Source organism: Solanum stenotomum, chromosome 3, assembly GCF_019186545.1.
Source record: "Solanum stenotomum isolate F172 chromosome 3, ASM1918654v1, whole genome shotgun sequence".
NCBI classification, from domain to species: domain Eukaryota; kingdom Viridiplantae; phylum Streptophyta; class Magnoliopsida; order Solanales; family Solanaceae; genus Solanum; species Solanum stenotomum.
The window spans coordinates 65,368,769-65,391,906 of record NC_064284.1 but is presented as its reverse complement, the minus strand read 5'-3'; the positions used below and the strand labels follow the sequence as shown (position 1 = coordinate 65,391,906).

The 23,138-nt window shown below is 29.5% G+C and overlaps 2 protein-coding genes across 3 annotated transcripts; one reads left to right on the top strand and one right to left on the bottom strand.

Moving 5' to 3' along the window:
- Positions 1-229: 229 nt before the first annotated feature.
- Positions 230-6,591, top strand: LOC125858130 (eukaryotic translation initiation factor 4E allele A). Its single transcript, XM_049537815.1, has 5 exons — positions 230-548; positions 2,184-2,349; positions 2,460-2,585; positions 6,240-6,305; positions 6,389-6,591. Exons 1-5 carry the CDS (start codon positions 262-264, stop codon positions 6,437-6,439), a joined length of 696 nt encoding a protein of 231 aa, XP_049393772.1. The 5' UTR covers positions 230-261; the 3' UTR covers positions 6,440-6,591.
- A 157-nt stretch (positions 6,592-6,748) lies between these two features.
- LOC125858128 (bidirectional sugar transporter SWEET2a-like) lies at positions 6,749-9,004 on the bottom strand. 2 transcript variants are annotated; one of them, XM_049537813.1, is made up of 6 exons: positions 8,889-9,004; positions 8,158-8,194; positions 7,842-8,058; positions 7,442-7,600; positions 7,224-7,343; positions 6,749-7,030 (listed from the first exon to the last, which is right to left on the bottom strand). In XM_049537813.1, the coding sequence occupies exons 1-6, from the start codon at positions 8,956-8,958 to the stop codon at positions 6,920-6,922; spliced, it is 714 nt and encodes a 237-aa protein (XP_049393770.1). In that variant the 5' UTR covers positions 8,959-9,004; the 3' UTR covers positions 6,749-6,919. The 2 variants fall into 2 exon arrangements, with proteins under 2 accessions (XP_049393770.1, XP_049393769.1); XM_049537812.1 differs by having other exon boundaries at positions 6,749-7,343.
- Positions 9,005-23,138: the final 14,134 nt, after the last annotated feature.

Sequence of the window (23,138 nt, the reverse complement as noted above, 5' to 3'; positions counted from 1 at the left end):
AAATTAATATAATTGTTCATGTGACATTGTTGGTATATCGTTAGTTTAATTGTTAATTTTTGAAAAATTAAACTTACATATTTTGAACATGCATGATTATTTGATTTTCGAAATACGAACAATGCTACCTAAGTTAGGTATTTACTACATTAGTACTTCAACAATTTAAGTATTACACTATGGTCCAAACAGTCCTTATAAATACCATTTTTCCTAGTAAAGTAAAAAAAAAAGTACTCCACAGTCCACAGAGCAGCAAAAATGGCAGCAGCTGAAATGGAGAGAACGACGTCGTTTGATGCAGCTGACAAGTTGAAGGCCGCCGATGCAGGAGGAGGAGAGGTAGACGATGAACTTGAAGAAGGTGAAATTGTTGAAGAATCAAATGATACGGCGTCGTATTTAGGGAAAGAAATCACAGTGAAGCATCCATTGGAGCATTCATGGACTTTTTGGTTTGATAGCCCTATTGCTAAATCTCGACAAACTGCTTGGGGAAGCTCACTTCGAAATGTCTACACTTTCTCCACTGTTGAAGATTTTTGGGGGTAATTTTTTTTTCTTTCAAATTGGTGATAGTGTAGTGTAAGAGGAAACAGGGGAGTGGATCGCAAGCTGTGGAATCGAATCCTCCTGAAAGTTTAGATAGTCAATTAATTGAGCTACTGAGATTCCCCGAATTTTTTTTTAAAAATGAATTGGGGATTGAGGAAGGGAAAATGGGGGAGAGAATTATAAGGTTAAACCGTCGTTAACAAGGTGAAAGTTTAGAATTTAGGTAGTTAATTAATTGAGCTACTAAGATTCTTTGGGTACGATTTTCGTAAGCTCAAATCGGAAAATAAAAAATTAGATTATTACTAAGGAGCTGAGAAATGAGTTAGCTTTTAAGCAAGCAGAACAAGTTAAGTTGATATTTCGTTGATTTTAGCTTGTTTTTGTTGTTGGTTGTGAATTATGGGGTTTTATTTTGTAGTCTCGAGAATTTTGTGGGGTGATGTAGGACTTTGTTGAGTTAGGGTTTTGAATGTGTTCTGATTACCTGCCTTCATATAGGTGATATTGAGGTAAAAATGGTATCTTGATTGATTTTTATCTCATAATTGTTAGATTTTCTTCTTGTACATTTTGCATTTGTTTAGTTAATGCACGATGCGCAGTCTTACTATGGAATGCTGAATCGGTTTGAGCTTTACTTTATGCAGGCTGTATTAGTAATTGCACATTGCTTTATCCTTTTTCAGTTAGCACTTTCTAAAAAACCTGAATTTTGATCTCCCAGTTATTTGCCAATTTTAATTTTAGTTCATGGATCGGATTCAATGAATAGATATATGCTCTTTGGTGTTGGGAGGACAAGGATAGATAAATTAATCTTGGTGTAAAGGAGAGGAAGTGCAAAATTAATGGAAGTTGAGACATTTTGGAGGATGGGGTAAAGAATGACCGGTGAAGTTCTAGGAAAGAAAAAGTTAACCTTGTTGAAAAGTCATATTTCTCTTCCTTGCACAATCTTGTGTAGGAATGTCTTTAATTGGGTTATGTCGTCGGATAGTTTATATTGCTTCAAATTTAAGAACCTCTTGCATGTTTGTCAAATGCTCATATTTACAACTAAGGATATTTTGAGCTAATAAGGTAGTTGATAATGCGTTGGTCTTAGTTTGCTCTCCTAAGCAAGATAATATAGTTACTATTTTCAAGTACAACTACTTCTTTTTCTTTAATTTACATATAAGAGCAGGTCCTGTACTTCATAGCTGTGATACCTCTATGTGCATTTGTCTTAATGTACTGAGCTGACTATTCACTTTTAAAAATAAAGACAGATGTGTTTCTATTTCTTAATTAGGCTAAAATATGCTCATCTCCCCTGTAGATTGATGAGACTAAACTTAGCTGCAGGCCAGTATTTTCAATCTCACACATAGACTTTTTTATTAAGTCCTATGATTTGAGTAACGTAGGTGGTAATGGTGTGAATTTGATGTCTGCCATGGATGCATGCACCTTGTTTGGTGAGTTCTTTATTGGTCTAATTACTCAAGGCACTTGAGTTATCGTACAACTTGAACGATGACATGCCTGTTTGATATTCCACATCATGGATTAGGTCTTTTAAATGCTATTATCCTTTTGGCTCATGATGAAATCTTGAACCATGTTGCTTATTCTACAAACAGTGCTTACAATAATATCCATCACCCAAGCAAGTTGGTTATGGGAGCAGACTTTCATTGTTTTAAGCATAAAATTGAGCCAAAGTGGGAAGATCCTGTATGTGCCAATGGAGGGACGTGGAAAATGAGTTTTTCGAAGGGTAAATCTGATACCAGCTGGCTATATACGGTATGCCGAAGCTATTTCCATCCAGCTCTTAATGATAGGTTACTCTAGTAATGTTATTTTCCCCTTTGATATAATTTCAACTCTTGTTTTCTTATATGGGATTATTGTAGCTGCTGGCAATGATTGGACATCAATTCGATCACGGAGATGAAATTTGTGGAGCAGTCGTTAGTGTCCGGGCTAAGGGAGAAAAAATAGCTTTGTGGACCAAGAATGCTGCAAATGAAACAGCTCAGGTAATTTGCTTTTTATTTTTGGTTTCAACGGCCACATTTGTCATTTTCGTGGATCAAGCGGACAGACATTTTTCGTTGTGTACATACTGTAGTGCTGATGTTTATTCAAGACTAGTTTCTGAGTACGCGCATTGCACGTGTGACCCATGCAAGTTTTTATAGATCCATTACAACGATTAAGTATATATGAAAATATATTATTAGTAATAAAATAACAATTACCAATAAATTTTTAAAAGGGTGACAAAAACAACATTTATAAATTTTGAACTTTGGTTAGTAGTTAGCAAATTTTCAATTATGTCACAAATGGCTAACAGGGCCCCAAAAAAACCCAGACTTACGAAAATAAAAAATTCAAGAAAATTATATTAAAGAAGTCTAATATATAGAGAAAACACAGAAAATGAATAGAGAAGGAAAAATATGCAACATACACATCCTTTCTTAAACTTTAGTCATAACAATATAGAGGAAACGAAATACAAAATTAATACATAATTTTTTGAAATTTTTGTCGACGCCTTCCATAACCAATCAAAATTGTAGAGTCTTCTTCATTGAGTCAAACTAAAGAATGAATCAAATATTACAAAATAATATAAGTGCTTCACTACTTTGATAATATAATGACAAAGGATAATCTTGGCGGGGGTCTCATAAAACAAAAAATATATGAATTTATATAGATAAAAGCGCAGAAATACCAAAAGATATCTTAAAGTTTCAAATTAAACATTTGGAGGTTATGACTATAAAAAGCATGCAATTTATGAATATTTTTTTTTGAGAATAAATTGAATTTATGAATATTAAGATATCAATTGAATAGGTAATTAGATAAAAAAATACTATTAAATCTAGAGGAACTATGCAAACCTAATTCTCACCTTAATCAAATATGTAGGCATGTTTCCTCAAGTTTGATGATTAAAGTTCAAAAAATTAAATAAAATTATTAAATTCTTATTCAAGAAAATGAATTTTTTTTATCCTTGTTAAGAATAGAATGTTTATCCTTATTCAAAAAAGAAAAAAAAAATTTACTTCACATTTCAATTAATTTTAGAATGAAAAAAAAGATAAATAATTTTTTAGAACATAGAAAATTGTCATATCACTTTTTTAATAAGAGAAAATTCAAGAATGACCAAACTGAAAAGCAAAGTAAAATTACTACTAAATTTGGACTTTAAATTACCCCTTTTTTCCTGCTTGCCAATGGTTCTCACTTCTCGGTATCGGATTGTTTTCTGAAGGAGAGATAACTCTAACCTTTCACGTAGGAAATCAATTTACAATTGAAAGCAAAGTGAATTAGGAAATCAATTAACAGTCATAAAAAATCTTGATGAATGATCAAAAATTCGTTATATTGATTTTGTTTTTGTAAAGGAATTAATGCATATTCATTTCTTCCGGCCATCATTCGATCGAATTTTCAAAATCATGCCAAAGTATGCACGTCTTGGTTCATAAGTTGTGATGACTTCAACCTTTCATCCAGTATTCATGCTATTTGAACAAATCGGTCTTTAAAACTTCACAGTCATGTTGCAGAACTCGTGTTTCTCTTCACAATCTTAATTTTACCTTCAAATTGGCAAAAAGAGAGGTAAATTGAAAACTTGTAACGCAGGAGATGATACCTTGCACACAATAGCTATGTCGACAAAATACCAATTGAAAATAATAGTGTGTATACCCTGAAAAGGAGAGAAAATAAGAGCACATCATACATGAGTTATTTAATAAAGAGTACGTACTATATTTATTGAAAGAAAGTAGTCATGGATCGTGAGTAAATTCTTACTTTTCAATATAAGTACTCACATATACATCATTTGTAAATGATGAATTGAAGACTTGTTGTAAGGGATGAGAATTGGAGAAAGAACAGGAAGAAAGGAGGTGTATTTTGGTACACAAAGGACTCGGCTGTTGAGTTTTGTTAAACTGAAAACATTAGCGGCTTTGGGTTTATTTGACGGAACAATTATCTAATATAATAATAATTAACAATTATAGTCATTAAGAAGTAGAAAATGATAAGTTGTAACATCTAACCGTGTATTTTGTCTATTTTAATTGTAATTATTGATTTTATTTTAAATGATTTTAATTAAAAAATAAGTGAAGGGCATTTTCGTAATTCAACTTTGAACTTAAAATCTTCCCACTTATAATAATATATGATATATGCTATGAACTACATTGTACCATTGAGGATATTGGAAGTTAAGAAGGGAAGTCATTAGATATATAGCATGGTTTACTACTTTTATTTACATTCTAGGTAAGAGGATATCTCAATCGTTGATACACTGTGTATTTGTCTAACTTTATAGCTTTTGGTAGTGAATTACTATCATGAGAAAACATTACAGCCGGAAGCTAAAAATAAATATTCTTGTGGATGAAGGGAAGTGTTAATTTGTCTGCAATAATATGTTGAATTTTTTTGATTGCAATATATTATGCTAACTTAATTATGGGGTAGTGTTAATATGTATGGAGCACTTTATGATAAACTCATCTGTATGTTTAATAGAAAGGCTAAGCGTTGAAGTAGGGAGGTGTGCCATACATCAAAGAAGGCTTATTAACTGACATTAGTAATAGACATAGGTTATTGTTTTCAGCTCCTCCCAATACGTCTCAGACGTGTTGTAGAACTGGCATTGGTATCTTTAGTACCCAATCATATAATTGCATAATCTAAACTATGATTATTGCTTGGTTGGCAACTCAGGTATGTGAAGCTTAAATAAAAACTTACATATGAAAAGGATACGATTTTGATGTTATTTTCTGGGTAACAATGATATTGTTGTCAAATAGCTTGCTACATTCCTGCTTGATATGCCATTACTAAGTATTTAATGTTGGGAGATTCTGGTATCAGTCCAAGATCCGTAGACGATTTTTATTCCAAGGTTAATTCATTTGGTTTTATGCCGGCCTATTAAAATAGGAAGCGCTCCTTATGAGAAATTTCTCCGTAGGGCTCAAACCCAAGAACCATGGTTAAGGGCGGAGGGATCCCCTTGGTGGTATCAAGGGTTAGGTATTATTATTTCATGTTCATATGATTGAAACATTTAGATATCCTTGCGAAGTGTAATATTGTTTTGTCTCGTCATTTGTTTTATGCTTCATAAAAATTCCCTTTTCTTTTGCCCCCTTCTCTTCGTTTCTTTTTCTCCAGTATATTTCATTCTGCTAGAAGTATATAATGGTCGGTGTTCCTTTTTGTGCTTCATTGATAATATTGAATCCTTTCAGCGTTTGTAGTAGTCCTAGCCTTTTGTTGTTTACTGTGTTTCACTTATCGCATTGTTCTATGGATGTTACTATCTCCTTTGTTGATTCTTTCTTATTGGATTTTATGTTTTATACGCCTTTCACTTGGATTTGATGTACTTGAGCTGAGGGTCTCTCGGAAACAGCCTCTCTACCTTTACGAGGTAGTGGCAAGGTCTGCGTACACTCTACCCTCCCCAGACCCCACCTAGTGGGATTTCACTGGGTATGTTGTTGTTGTTTTGTTTCAGCTGTTTACCGGTTGATTATTTTTTAGTGCTTATTGTTAGCCTTTTGTTTTTATATCTTTGCAACTTTACTTTACCATCTTCTTGAAACTTCTCTTTACAGGTTAGCATTGGTAAGCAATGGAAGCAGTTTCTAGATTACAGCGATTCGGTTGGCTTCATATTTCATGTATGAAATCCTGGTTATCGTACGCCTTGAATTCAGTGTCTCTTCAATTAGCAAGACTCACAAGGAATCATCTTCTTTTGCAGGACGATGCAAAGAGGCTCGACAGAAATGCCAAGAATCGTTACACAGTATAGTTCTTGATGCAATGTGGGATTTGCAAGAAACACAATTCGTACTGGAAAGTTGGTAGGCACTGGTTTAGTTTCTCATTTGATAAGTTTCTGGTTTGAGTAACTCGTGTATTGGTGTTTGCACTTTCTAATCGCGGAAAATTGTTTGGTTTGAATCCATGCCTCTACAATTCGCGTGTTCTGCATTACTTCCCCAGGCTCCCTATTATTCCTCCTCTGCAGTACAATTCTCTTTGAATATTGTTGATGGAGGTGAAAGTGATACCAAGCACATAACAAATCACAAATGGTACATTATACCAACCAAAAGAATGACAACAGAAAAAACAATTTTTGGACGGCTTTTCGATGTGAAAAGGATAAGCCAAACCTGGTGTTTATACCAAATCTATGATACAAGACATATGTCTTGTATATAAACAATATTTAGTTTGGTGTAAACACTGAATACGAGTCGGTATTTTCCGCTCGGCCTAAATCTTTTCATGCATTGGACTCCAAGAGAGGTCTTGTTGGCTCCTCATTAGGTCTGCTGTATCTCCAGTACAAGATTAGTTGTATGATCCCAAGAACTCCTCCTATCCCATTTGGAACCTAATTCATAGAGATCAAAATATTAAATTCTATACACAAGGGTGTAATGCAGATTATCTACCTAGATGTAAGCAACCCGTGACATATAAGATCCCACGAAAACAACTTTACTGTTACTCCAAGACTCTCCCTTCCGTATCTTTCGGGTACTTCTATTAAAAAGGGAAACAACAAAGGAAATCCAGTTACTTACATAGATAAATGGATCTTGCTTAAACATTCCATAAGCAAAGAAAGAAAGGCTCATTAGAAAAGTTGCAAGGGAGAGATAGAATGGCATGTACTCAACACTTCTTGTTCTGATCACCAAATTCTGCGGAAGTGAAAAAGTACTCTGTTAGTCTCATCGAGCTAACGATATCGATGAAGAAAAATACTTTAATCACTCGTTGTTCTTGTTGATTGACTTACAATAATGAACAATGGAGAAGCAAACATGGAGATGAGAGAGATGACAGACAAATATCCAACGAAAGTTTGTCGATTTGGAGGTTGAAATAGACAGATGCTGATAGAAACCACAGCAGCAAATGCAGCAAAAACACCAAACAACAGCCCCAACATCTTCAACTGCATTGAATATGTAATTGTATGAGCATCATTTCTTATTAAAGGACGTTGAAGACATAATTAAGTAAATAATAGGTTCCATTCTCTAAAACATCTTAAGCTTTCAGATGAGATAGTCACACAGTTCAGTACAATATTAAACGTTTGTATGTGGGGTGATCAAATCGACTCATCTTTAAAAACAAAATGCACTATTTAGATGAAATGATTACACAATTCAACGAGAGGTAAATGACCTTACCTTTTTCGTTCTCTCTGCATATACGATGAATATGAGTATATAAGCCAACTGAAAAACTGCTCCGATGGAATTAACCGTAAAAACCAATATAATACCAGGAGATACAATTGGTGTTCCATACCATAGACATATTAAGCAATTCAACAAGGCATATATATAAGGCAGCCCAGAAAATTGTTCTGTTGACTTGTTTCTGATGATCCTTCTGAATGTTGGTCTGAAAAAGGGGATCGTCAATTTAAACGCGCACGCACACACAGACACACAGTTATCGACGTATTAATATACGATTTTTCGTAAAATTTAGGATACTTACATTGGTGATACAAATAAAACAAATGCACATAGGTTTCCTGCAATATGTCAAAACCAAATATTATGTCACTAGCATGATTCAAAAACAAATTGTACAAGTAATTTCAAAGCCAAAACATTGTGGTGGGATAGATGAAAGTTTTCACCCTTAATTAGAAAGTTCGGGTAGGTCGGGTCTAGTAGTCCTATAAAGGGAGAAATTTCTTGTAGGGAGCTAGAGCGAATTCAGGATTCTTCACCCTTAACCAGAGGACTCGGGTCGGGTCAGGTCTATTAGTCCTATTAAGGGAGTGTTGGGTAACGCCAACATCTTGCCTATGGCAAGGTCCATGAGGAGGCTGAGGTGGTCTGGGTCGGAGTCATAATTAAACATGACCCTTGCACGGTGGACTTAGTTAAAAGATAAAGTTGCGTCTTTACTATCAGTTATAGCTTTTGACATAATAGTAAGTTTTTTATCCAAACAGGGACGAGTATTAAGTGGGAATTGACCCCTAAATCCTCTAGGTAAAAAACTCAACCTTCAACCAAGTGCACCACTTTCTTATAACATGAGTGCTAGCCGATAATATTATATCAATTCTTAAAAAACATATAACTAGTTTTACAGACAAACCATGAGTTCGCCCTTGCAGGAAGCTTAGTCGTTTTCCATGCGATGGACTTTATATATCACGAATCTAAATTAATCGAACCAAAAATCTGCCCAAAAGACTAGAAAGAAGAAGTTACCAGCAATTCCAGCAGCATTACTACAAATTGAATAAGTTGAGAACAAACCACCTGCTCCAGAAATTTCCATTTTTGCTCAAAAGATATGTTTGAAAATTCACATATATACCATATAATATAATAATATAAAGCAAGCTTTTATATAAATATATTATTTTTTGGACAGCTCCGAGTGGGAAATATTTTATGATAAGTACAACCAAATTATGTAAATCAACAGTTGTCAAATATTGTAGTAAATATTTTATGATAAGTACAACCAAATTATGTAAATCAACAGTTGTCAAATATTGTAGTGGGACCATATTTACGTTTCTTTTACTTATTATACTATTACTATTATTATTATTATTATTATTATTATTATTATTATTATTATTATTATGTTTCTGTTTATGTTGATGATTTGATTTAGATCGATTTTAAAGAGGAAATTAATTCAATTTTACCAACGGTGAAAATCAAATAAAATTAATTTAAAGCAATTCGTTTCGGTTTATTTAAGGTTACTTAAATATATAATAATATATTTCTAAATATATATTAGATTGATTATTATTTAGTAGTATAACACTACTAACTCAATTACTATTTGAAAAAAAAAATGTATACGTAAATAATTATATATGTAGCTTACTCCAAAAAATAAATACATTGACATAAAAAAAATGTTTACGATATATTTTACATTCTTGCAAAAAAAAAATCAAAATATTCTGACGATAATTGAATTAAAAGGAGGGTAGGGTTGGGTGGGATTGTATAATTCTAGGACATCTCAAGGTGGACATAATTTAGGTTGCAATTAAATTTAAGTTCGCGTCGAAAAGTTCTACCATTCACGTTGGGCATAACACATCCACTAACAAAGACAATTGCATATCTAGGGTTCGAGATTTGAAACCTTTGATTAAGGATGAAAAAATACCTACTAGTTAAGGTTTCAAGTTTAAATTTCATCAGAGACGAAAAATACTAGGTGATTTTTTCTCTATCTATTCATATATTGTCCTAGCCTTGATGGGCATTGTTACATAGTACTTGTGAAAAGATGACAAATATCTCGGGGAATTAAAATTTAAGTAGGAACGATAATGTCTACCCCAATGTGTTTAACATCCAAATCTTTGTATAATATATCTTTTTTCTTTAAGTGCAATTGTACTTAATCATTATCTTAAGTAGGGTCAACATGATTATATGATATATAATTTATGTATCTATTCAATTAAATATTATTTATTTTACAGTTAATAAATTGGGATGAAAGAAATTAGGTGTGGAGATCACGTCTAACATAAATTTAAAATATAAGTTATGAAAAAGGAGAAATTAATTTGTTAAAATATATACAAAAACTAATTCTGCAACTTTAATATCACTATAAATTAGTTTAGTATTATTATTATTATTATAAAAATAATTTTATGATTTTAAGTTTACAAATAGTAAATTTAGAGATCAGAAATTAACCTGAAGATGACCACATGGTTATGATAATTAGTTCATAAATTATTTCGTACCTTGACGATATTTTTCTATGATATTAATTATTTGATATAATACTTGAGGCTTTATTAGTCAATGGCAGTAAATATTTTCAACCCTTTTTAACAACAAATTAATTTGAATTCGAAATTTTTTATTCAACTGCAAATTCACTTTTAATTTTGGAGCTTTATCCGTCAGTGATGATAGTATTTTCAACCCCTTTCAATGACGAAAAATCAATTTGAACAAAAAGATAGAAATGACTCTCTTATTTTTCAATGAAAGCACATGGTATTGTGTTTTTGTTTTAGTGAAATTTGGAATGGCTACAAATGAAGATCAATTGAGGAACATTTTTTTCTTTCGTTTGATTTAAATGTTATGGTATTTTAATTCGGGTTATGGGTGGGTAAATTATGAAAGATGGGTGGATTTTTTAATTTTGAGTAAATTTTTTAAAATAAAATTGGATAAATTATTGAGATGAAGCCGTCAGTTAGTTTTAAGGGTATACACAACCCAAAAGTTTGACGATAAAGATATATACAACTTTAAAGTATAACATAGGATATTAACATATCATTTATGATATATAATTCGAGGATATATTTATTCTTTCCCTTTAGGAAATTGAGATTTTTGAATTTGTTAGTTATTTAGCTAACTGGGTGTCTATTGTGAATATAACTAAGATGGAGGACCCATGTAGGAATATGTCAAATTACATTTGGAATCCTGGAAAGATGCCTATTTATTGAAGAGTAAATTAATCTATTACGACTATGTTATGAAGTTGTCTTTTATTTCTTAGTTGCTTAGATTAATTTTGAAACCTCCCTCCCTTCTTCTTTTTTATTTCTTCTTCTTCCCTTGGAATATTTGTTACTAATTTGGTGTAATTATAACGATGAACTCTTACATTTGTACGTATAATCTCAATTATCTATTTCAATACAATATGGGTTCATTACAGTGTCTAAAATTTAAGTTTAAAGTAATTTGAAGTGGACTTGAGAAGAGGTACAAGAAAAATTATAAAATCATTTTTTGTATAAGAGTGTATATATGTATATATAAACATCTTTTATATATGATGTTACACACTTTTATACACCTATATATACATATCATTAAGGTTAAATAAAAAAATTAATTTAATTTTTTATTTCTAATTATAGACAATAATATTTTTCTGAGAAAAATTAATAGAAAAAAACGTGCAACATAAATCGGAACCAAAAATTATACTCTATCCTATTCACTATAATTTTGTATTATTCTAGAGAGATAGTGATGGGCACAAGAAAAAAAGAAGGGATAGGATATGATTCCATTTTTCTTGCAGCATAACACAAGAATGGACAAAAATATGTCATGTTTTTTTCGTATCATCAGTTTAATGAGTGATCATTTAAGAAATTAACTTGAGCTTTAAAAAATAAGATAAGAATACAAGAAAACAAAGCAATGGTACAAGAAAAATTAGAATCCTATTCTATCCCCACTTTTCCTTAAATAACACAAGAGAGGACAAATAATATATTATGTTTTCTTCGTATGTTTATCTTATTTTTTCTAACTTCATAGCTTCATCTCATCTTTATCATAGGATTTGAGTGAGTTTTTCGGTCGAGGTATGTGATTAAAGCTTTTATAAGATCCATTCTTATCTTTTGTTTTAGTCTAATTGCAATTTTTTCTTGAATGCTGATGAAATTATCAAAAAATCTTGATTTTAGTAAAATTGCATATTATGGAACTTAGAAGGGTGTGATTATGTACTCCATTCGATCCTAAAATAAGTGTCACTTGCGTCTACTCAAAAATCAACAAACATAATGTATACGTTATTAAATTACTCTTTCCACCCATCTTTACGTGTTTATATTTGACTAATATATACATACTTAAAAAATATTAAGTTCAAATAAACCTAATGTCAAAATATTGAATCCGTAACCACTTGTTAACTACTATCAATACGTAATTCTCTTCTTTTGGGAGGTGCCTCACGTCAATTAATAGAACAATTTCTATTTTTGACTTAATTAGAAATTAATTATTCTCCTTAATTTTCTTAGACAAATATTTTAGCAATTCAAGATGAATTTATCTTTTAAAGTTTTTATCGTTAAATTCATTGTACTTTTAATTTTTTTTGTGTGTTCATATATATATATATATATCTTTTGGTAAGTTCTCACATAAAATTTTATACACTTGAATTTGGATAACTAAACAAATATAGTACACTATATTAGTGGTGGACAAATATTATAGCTAAATAATAAAATTTATGATTAATTTTATTTAGTGACGAGCTAGCAATAAATTGTCAACATATCATATTAGTTACGAGTTACATATCTAACGACAGATTAACAACAAAGTTCACAACTAATTTCAATTATTAATTTTTGATAGTGATCGAATTTGCCCAAGATTGTGATGTATAGCTAGAGATTATTAGTTCAATTTTTAGGCTAATCATATTATTGAGACGTTTTGAATTCTTAAAATAAAATAAGTGGATAAGAACCTTATCAAGGTTTTGTAAGGTAGAAGGTACTAATTTATACCTGAAAATTGCTTCATTTGTTCCTTTTAGAGAAGTGTTAGGCCTACTAACTACTTGTTCAAATTAACAACAACTATAATAACGTATCAAGTATAATTTCATAAGTACAATCTAGAAAAAATAGAAGTATATATAGATTTTATTCATATTTTATAGAAATAAAGAGGGTGTTTCCGAAAGACTCAGACTCAGGTCAGTTACTTGACCGGGTCAACAACAATAACAATAATAACATGTCTAGTGTAGTTTCATAAGTTGGTCTGAAAAATATAAAGTGTACACGAACTTCCTTCCTCACGGAAATAAAGAGATTGTTGTCGAAAGATTAGGTTAACTACTTGGTCAAGTCATGATGATTGATTTGATCGTGGGGAAGTTTTCTTGAATAACTTTGTAGTGTCTTGGATGAGGCTGGTCCTCCCTTAATCAGATGATCAGGTTTTAAGTTCAAGCCCTGAGTATGAAAAGATTATTAATAGGATGTCTTACCTCTTCCGAATGAGACCTTATCCAATGTGAATCTAAATTAGTTGGACTCTAATATGAATACCAGACACCAGATTGAAAAACTAAAAAACACAGAAGTTTTCTTATTTCAAAAATGCATGTAGAAGAGTATGAAACTAACAATATTCTTGAATTTAATTGATAGTGTCTCAATATAGTATCTTTTTACCCTTTTACACCCTCTAATGATCTCATTAATTTGAAATTAACAAGAATTTTTCTACTTCTATCTGCTAAATTTGAAAATATTCACAAACATGCCTAGTTATATCTATTGTTTTTCTACCATACAATAAAATAAATTTTAATATTTGTATATCTATTTTATGTGAAAACGTATCAAAATTGATCACCACACTTGTATTGTAATATGCAGCTTTCAAGCTAATTAATTTTTTATTAGATGTTCTGCTACCTATATTATTGATGTAGATTATTTTCATCTTTTATAACAGGTTATATATTTTATTTTAAAATTTTAAAATCATATATTTTAATTACAAAGGTTGTTGTAAATATCAATTGAATAATCTAATAAATATAAACATAATTTACACCGAAAATGTATAAATTAAAATTTATATACAAATACCAATTATAATTTGTTCAAATGATTATGCTTTATTTGATTCTAGACGTTGTCTTCAATAAAAGGAAATGTTAGAAAGTCATTTTAATTTAAAAGAGCATGCATACAACACACATATCATTTCTCCAATAATCTCCATATTTGAATTAAACTCGTAATTGAGTTAGTGCATCAAGTGATATTCATAAAGAAGGTTAGAGATTAATTGATTTTCCTTGTCAATGCATTCTCAGTTGAACTCGTCATGCATACCGAGTTTGTCTAGAGCAGATACATTTTCCGAGGTTCCAAAAAACAACAAGAATATACCTAATGTGATCTCATAAGTGGGGTCTAGAAAAAGCTGATAGAGAGTACGTAAACCATTTCTTACCTCGTAAAAGTAAAAAAATTATTTCCAAAAAAATATTGAACTCATATGATCTTACGTGAAAGACAAAATAAATTCAAAAAAAAATTAGGGAAGCCCGCAAAGCTAGGAAGTTTTCCAACATTTTCAATTTTGCTAAAATGAAATAAGAAAGTGAGATGATCAAGAATGGAGCTTTATCAAGCTTTAAAAAATAATAAGATTTTCCCTATTTTTATTCTCCATTTTGGAAGTTTTGTGGTGTAAAATGCTCCAAGTAAACACACTTCATATTTTTTTAAAATAGCAACCCATAAAATAATAATAATTGTCTTATTCTTGTTAGGTAAAATAATTTATTTAGATTATATTATATAGGAGTATTATTATATGTATAAGTTTATTCCATCCTACATATATATAATTTTTTAGAAACAAATATATATGATGAAGTCAGCAGAATTTTTAGTTAAGATTTTGTCTCCAGTTCAAAACTCATTTATTTAAATTTGACCATTTCAAATTCACATCATATATATCTCATCTACAAAAAAAAATAAAAAATTATTATTTACTAATTTAAAAAAAAATAAAAAATCAGCAGAACTCAAATCCGAGACTTACTAAGAAAACTTATCTATTCACAAGCTTATATAAATGGATAATAATAGCAAGAAATGGTTTGTGTACAAATGAGTCAATATCAATAATTAATTAATGATTATTTTTGGAAGTTTGGAATCTATATAACGTCCAAACATGAAATTAAGTTGCAAATCAAAGAAAGCAACAAATACGTAAGTCTTTTCACTTTTAAGTTTGACACCTAGCACATCTAAAATAATAAAATAAAAAAATAGAATAATCCAAGTGTCAGCATCTTATAAATTATAATTATAAAAATATTTGTATATCAATATAAATATAAAATTAGATCATGCATTAAAATCGTAAAAACAATCATTAATATTTGCATTAGATCTAGAATAGATTGAATAAACTACCCCTCATGGGATGTAACCCTTTCAAGATATGTACTCAATAACACAAAAATATTTTGTACATTAAATATATATATACAAGAAAAATGTTATTAATATTTTTTCATCGTAATATTAATTTGAGATGATATGTAATGTAACTATTTGTCTCAAAGGATAACTTGACTCAAAATTTGTGATAATGAATTTGTAAATCGAAAAAAGATTCATAAGTAATTATTAATGACGTTATTAAATTCTGAGAATCGATGTTAGTTTTTATTGAATTACTCCACATATATATATATGACAACTCGATTGGTTGAACCATATTTTTTTAAAAGAATATGATAAATAAATTTTCATATAATTAATTTTAACTTATTTTTAACTGATACCAATAATAATATTATTTTTTTAAAAAAAATTCATTCTATATTTGATATACATATTGACATCAAATTTGAGAATTGAGATCCAAAATCATACTGTTTTGACTTTTTGGTTATTTTATAATTTCAATATAATAGTGCCTTAATTTGTCGTCTTCTTCAGTAATTAATCATGCTGACGTGGTACCTTAAACAACAAATTACCTTCAGATCATTAATATTCCTATTTAATTATTTAAATCTTATTTTATTCATTGTTAATTATTTTTTTGTCAGATTTTCACTTGTACAAATTAAGAAAAAAATATTCTCCCCTATATATCTATCCTATGATTAGTTTTTGCTTAATCTTTGGATTAACTTTTTGACTTTATATCCATGAAACCTGTTGGCCTCCTAATATCCAGCAGAGATTAATTCACTTTCTTAATACTGAAATAACTTCAAGATAAAGAAATAATTAATAGATTTTTATAATTCATATTTGGAGGTGACTTTCATTTAATAATGTGTCGTTTGTTTTCTCATTAATTAGAAGTAACCTTTCTTACTTTCTAGTTTATCACTTGATATCGAAATCTTGATTAACTTGAATTCACACTATATAAACTTCATTAAATTATAGTTGGATTCAAATTTAAATTTTGTGAGTTCTAATCTTTAATGTTTCTTAGCAGTGAATTTATTATATTTTTAAATATGAATAATTTTCGAATAGCAGATGATTAAATAAAAACAAATAATTTAAAATAATATTGAATAGCATAAACTATTACTCCTATTAAATAAATAATATCGATGTATATTTTTAACACACATTAGTTTTATGTGCATTTCACAATTATTACATTTTCTAAAAGAAACATAAGTCATGTCACCCTTTTAAAACCAGCTGTTTGTGTTTGGCTTTTGCTTATGTGAGACAAGTTCATGTAATTCTCAATCACCATTGGCATTGTCGTATAAGGAGTCAGAATCTGAAGTTTATATGAGTTATTTTTTATATTAACTTTCAATTGCATTTAAATCTATAAATATTTTTTTGTCGATTTTAAATAAATTTCAAATGGAATGTTTAGTTGGCTCGTTATGCTCCAATTAAGTCTTTGGCTTCAACTCAAATAACATGTTATATGAAGATAAACTCAAAATTTGAATTTTACGAATTTTAGAATACCATTAAACATTCACTAAATATTTAAATTGTTTCATTCAAAACTTAATATTTATACATTTTTAATAGATTTTCTTAATACATAAACATGATCTAACTAATGGAATTCGTTTGAATTCTTTTGTATTTTCTCCATTACAATGATGAATGGAAATTAATGAGATTCCCATAATTGGAACTCAAAAAAAAATCTTTTTCTTTTTTTCCCTCTAAATTGAACTTTAAAGTTAAGTTTCAAGAAAACCAGTCATCCTAAGAATCGAATTCCTTACTTGACTCAAATCTCTTCCCTTAAGTGTCCTTCCATAACCACTACAAATTGAAAATGACATCATTTTTCCGGCGATTCTCCGGCCAGTGATCACGTGTGGCGGAACCATTTCTCCGTCATCACCATATTCCTCGTCTTCAAAAAAATTCAATTCATTATTTTTCATGTGCTTGAACCATAAATTATTCCTCGATAAGTTATCGGGAATACTAATAGGGATAGAATTGGAAATTTTCTTCAACCTCTTTCTACTTTGCGAATTCCTAAAGTTTGAACTCATCAAATCCCGATTTTGAAATCCATAATAGTCTCGATCATTTTCTTCGTTTTCAATATTTTCTTGAAAAATGATTTCCGATTCTTGAAATTCCTCTTCCATGACAAAAAAAGATATTTGGAGGAAAGAATTAAGGGAATTGTATAAAATAAGGTGGAAAAGAGAGGAATTTATAGAAATTTGTGAATTTTTTGAAGTGGGGGTTGGGGTGTTTAAGGAGATGGGGTGATTGAGTGTGGACCCAACATTTGAAGTTGTAAATCCAAAATAAGACGAAATTATATTACTTGAGACTCACGGCTTTTGGTTTGTGTGTATGTATAGTATTGCTTTGTTGCATTAACTTATTGACTATATATATAAATGAATCGAAAAACGTATAGACGATATAAAAAATATTTATGCAATTAAACAGTTTATAAGGTAATTATTATATATAATCATAAGTGACTTTTGGTTTAATTATGATAAATGTGATACTCTTTTTTATCAATTTTAATTTGAATAGATTTCGAATTTAAATAATATAACGTTTGAAAGTGTAGTAAATTGAGAAGTCATCATCAGAAGAACTAAAAGTACATCACTTCAAACACATAAAAGATCAAAATGCGTTGTCATATATTACAAGGATCAAAATGCATTGTCAGGTATTACAAGAAATAAAATCAAATATTAATTAATAATTCAGAAATTTAAAAGTATTATAATCCCACTAAAGAATAAATAAATGAACAAGACTCTAAAACAAACTTACAACCATGTAATTAAAAAAAATATATATTTTTTTTAAAAAAAAACCTACGGCAAAAGTAAAACCAACGCAGCAACTACGAGGCAAATAAATGGTATACTTCACAATTACGCTTAAAAAAATGATATAAATATATTTATTCATTAAAATAATAATCAATATATATAACGGTAAGACATTAAAATTTTGTTGGACTTTACAAAACGTGTTCAATTCCAGTTGAAACTTTACAATATGTGTTCAATTCCAATTAGGATTCTTAGAGGCTAAACCCTAAACCCTATATAGTTCATGCCTATATAAGGGTATTATATTCTCTTGAAAAGGCATTTCGAATATTCCACAAAAAGTCATGGAATATTCATATAGATGTCAAATCTAAATCATCCTAGTCCGAGAAATACGCCACTAATAATGGGCCTCGAATCATGGATAAATTTTAGGAAAGTAGAATCAAGGGAGGAACAAAATTGTACCCACAATATTTATCAATAAAGTTATGCTTTTTCAGATTTTATTTGTGTGATTGATTTATTTTCTATACGTTTAAAATTTGTTATTATTATTTTTTTTCGAGCGATCAAATATGTAACTTGTTCGACTTTTTATCTAGCTAATAATTTAAATAGAAATGGAAAAAAATCTTATCTGGCTAATGATTTGATTCGAGCCGTTGATTGAAGCTACCCCGACGCATCGGACGGTCCGGGTTTAGTGGGCCTACACTATTTATCCAAAAGTAATTTTAAACACGACAAGCCAATAATTGTGCCGTCACACGCCACACTCCCTTTACTCCTACACTATTTTAGATAAAATTACTAAAGTCAACGACGAGTTGATGAGAGCGGGTTAAGCAGGATTAAAAGATTTATAGATTATCAAATTTCTTAAGATGAAGTGCATATGGGTTGTTTGTACAAATTCATAAATTTTAAATTTTAGATTTGGCTTTGCACACATTCTGAACAACAACATAAGAGTGAGTTCTGACTTTGATATCTTGGCATAAATTATTAGTTTCGTCATTGAACTATTGATAGCCTTAAAACATCCTTATACTTGACTAACTAAATTTAGATACACTCCCGATCTACCACATGACATAGCAAGTGGTGTCAAACTCTTGTAGATAACATGAATCTTTTGATAAAAAGCTGATAGAAGTGTTGAAAAACACTCCTAAATTTGGCGAGATTTAAAGATGTATTTCACTAATGTTGCAAGAGCGGGGTATATTTAAGTTCAGTTAATCAAGTAAAAGAGTATTTTTATGAATGTCATTAATTTGAAGATGAAACTAATTATTTGTGCATAGTTTAAGCGTATTTTTAATACTTCTCTCTAAATATAGATGATGTTTAAAACTTGAATACGCCACCCATGATATGATTTCATGGATTAAAACACACACAATTTAAGAATTCTTGAACTTGAAGATTGAATAAGAAGTGAATTAACATTCTAATTAAATGGCAAATAAAAATAAGGAAGAATTTCAACTTGCACGTCCATTATTTCCTCCCTTCAAATCTACAACAAGTTCTCTATATTTCGATTTGTTAGTAAAATTGAGTCTTCTTGGAAAATAATAGAAGCTTAAACGAGCACAAACGTTATTCTAAGTGATTAGTATCGTAACAATTTGATTCTAAATTTTACGTTTTAATACCCTTATATATGTACATAGTCCATCTATCCCATTTTAAGGATACTATTTCTTTTTTATTTTATCCTACAAAAATAAAATCTAAAATTTTCTTAAATTCATTATAGGTCTCTTGATAACTCCAAATGATAGGGGTACTTGCATATATTATCTAGTTTTTTTATGACTAGGTTGAATGAATCTTGCATTAAGCCTAAAATAGCTCAATGACAAAATTTTATTGCATGTTTGGGAGGAGTTTTGAACTAATAGGATATGTTGAATTGACAATTTATAAATATTCAAAGAAAATGACTATAAGTTATACGTGGAGCAATTATAAGTTTGTGAGAAAATAATTGAAAATGGACTAATTCCTTCTCGTCTTCAATCATTGACCAATAGTTAATGACACAAGAATCTTTGAATTATACGAATTACTTTTTAGATCGACTTTTAAATAATATCTAAATTTATAAATATATTTTGTCGATTTTAAATATCATATAGTAATAAGTGAATTGGCAGACGAATATCTATTGATATCTTATACTAAAATTCTTTACACTTATATGGAATATCAACAAAACTATTAAGTTCAAGTGAATCTGTAATTTATAAATCATTTCTCTTTTGCATAAAGACATAATTTTAGAATCTAGCAAGTATTTCAATGGAATAATCAAAATTTGAATTCAAGTTTTTTCGTAATCTATTCATTTTTTTTACATCAATTTTGAGTCCATATATATATATGTAGAGAGAAAAACGATTTTAAGAGCAAAACGAGAATGAATACCACGTAAAAGAGTCAAATTCAAATTTCCGATGGAATGTTTAGTCGGCCCATTATGCTCCAATAAGTCTTTGGCTTCAACTCAAATAACGAAGATAAACTCAAAATTTGAGAATACCATTAAACATTCACTAAACATTTGAATTGTTTCATTCGAAACTTAATATTTAATTTATACATTTTAAATAGATTTTCTTAATACATATACATGATCTAACTAATGGAATTTCATTTGAATTCTTATGTATTTTCTCCATTACAATGATGAATGGAAATTAATGAGATTCCCATAATTGGAATCTTTTTTTCCCTCTAAAGTTAAGTTTCAAGAAAACCAGTCATCCTAAGAATTGAATTCCTTACTTGACTCAAATCTCTTCCTTTAAGTGTCCTTCCATAACCACTACAAATTGAAAATGACATCATTTTTCCGGCGATTCTCCGGCCAGTGATCATGTGTGGCGGAACCATTTCTCCATCATCACCATATTCTTCGTCTTCAAAAAAATTCGATTCATTATTTTTCCCGTGCTTGAACCATAAATTATTCCTCGATAAGTTATCGGGAATACTAATAGGGACAGAATTGGAAATTTGCTTCAACCTCTTTCTACTTTGTGAATCCCTAGAGTTTGAACTGATCAAATCGCGATTTTGAAATTCATAGTAATCTCGATCATTTTCTTCGTTTTCAATATTTTCATGAAAAATGACTTCGGATTCTTGAAATTCCTCTTCCATGACAAAAAATGGTAGTTGGAGGAAAGAAATAAGGGAATTGTATAAAATAAGGTGGAAAAGAGAGGAATTTATAGAAATTTGTGAATTTTTGAAGTGGGGGTGGGTGGTATAAGGGGGTGGGGGTGATTTGAAGTTGTAAATCCAAAATAAGACGAAATTATATTACTTGAGACTCACGGCTTTTGGTTTGTGTGTATGTATAGTTTGCTTTGTTACATTAACTTATTAACTATATATTTAAATGAATTGTAAAACATGTAGACGGTATAAAAAATATTTATGTAATTAAATTATTTATAAGTACTATATATATAAGAGAAAATATATAATTACCCCATTAAAGTAAGATGTATTTTTGAAAAAGACACTTAAATTTTGCAGGGATCCTAATACACCACTTAACTAGATTAATGTGAAATTATTGAACCATTTTTTGATATTTTATAGAGAGTGTCTATCACTCACCTGAAGAGCGTGGAAACCAAAAAAAGTAAGATTAAACTTTTCTTTTGCAATATTTTTTATTAACTATATAAATAATCTTTATTTTACTATTAATTTTTTTTTCTTCTCCTTCCCGAGCTTCACCATTGAAGGAGCTTGAAGTTTTTTTTTTCTTCTTTTTTTGCTCTCTTTTTGTTTTTCATTTAGATTGAATTTCGACGGAGAGATTTAATTGTAACTAAATAACACAATCTCAGTATATAAAATAAAATGCCTTTTCACTGACAAAAAAATCTCATTGATAACGGAAGCAACAACAGATTTGTTGTTTCATCCTCATATTTCTTCTTCTCCTTCTTGACTGTCTGGGGTGAGAATCTCCGGAAAGATGATGACAACTTCGAAGATAGAATCGTCGGCGTTATTTCAATGTTTTTTTCAAATACAACCCAATTGATTTAGAGCAAAAATCAAAGGCAAAACACATAAAAAGAAGACTTCGATAGAAATTTTAATTTGAAAACAATAAATTTTGAAAGTGGATTTGATTTTCCAGTTTTAATTTTGATTTAGTGTTGTAAATGGTGTTGTAGCAATGGCGGCCACTCCACAACAAAGAAGACTAACGAATGGGTTAAGCGAAGAAAGAAAAAATAAAGAATTAAAACTAAAAAAAAAACATAAATAAAAACAAAGATTAGGAAATTATATAAAATTGACAGGTGGCAAACTATAATTAGTGGGTGCTTACACCTTTTTTTTTTATAAGTGGGATTAACTAAAAAATGAGATATTTATATCACTTTTAAATTATTTAGTGAGGTACTAGGACCCTTATAAAGTTTAAATGTCTTTTTAAAAAAAGTATTATAATTGAATGGGGTAATTATGTATTTCCCCTATATTTAATCATAAGTGTCACTTGGCTTAGTTATGGTAAATGTGATACTCTTTTTATCAATTTCAACTTATGTGGAAAAATTTGAATAGATTTTGAATTTAAATAATATAACGTCTGAAAGTGTGATAAATTGAGAAGTCACCATCAGAGGAACTAAAAGTATATCACTTTCAAACACATAAAAGATCAAAATGCATTGTCATATATTACAAGGATCAAAATGCATTGTCAGGTATTACAAGAATTAAAATCAAATATTAATTAATAATTCAATAATTTAAAAGTATTATAATCCCACTAAAGAAATAAATAAATGAACAAAACTCTAAAACAAACTTACAACCATGTAATTAAAAAA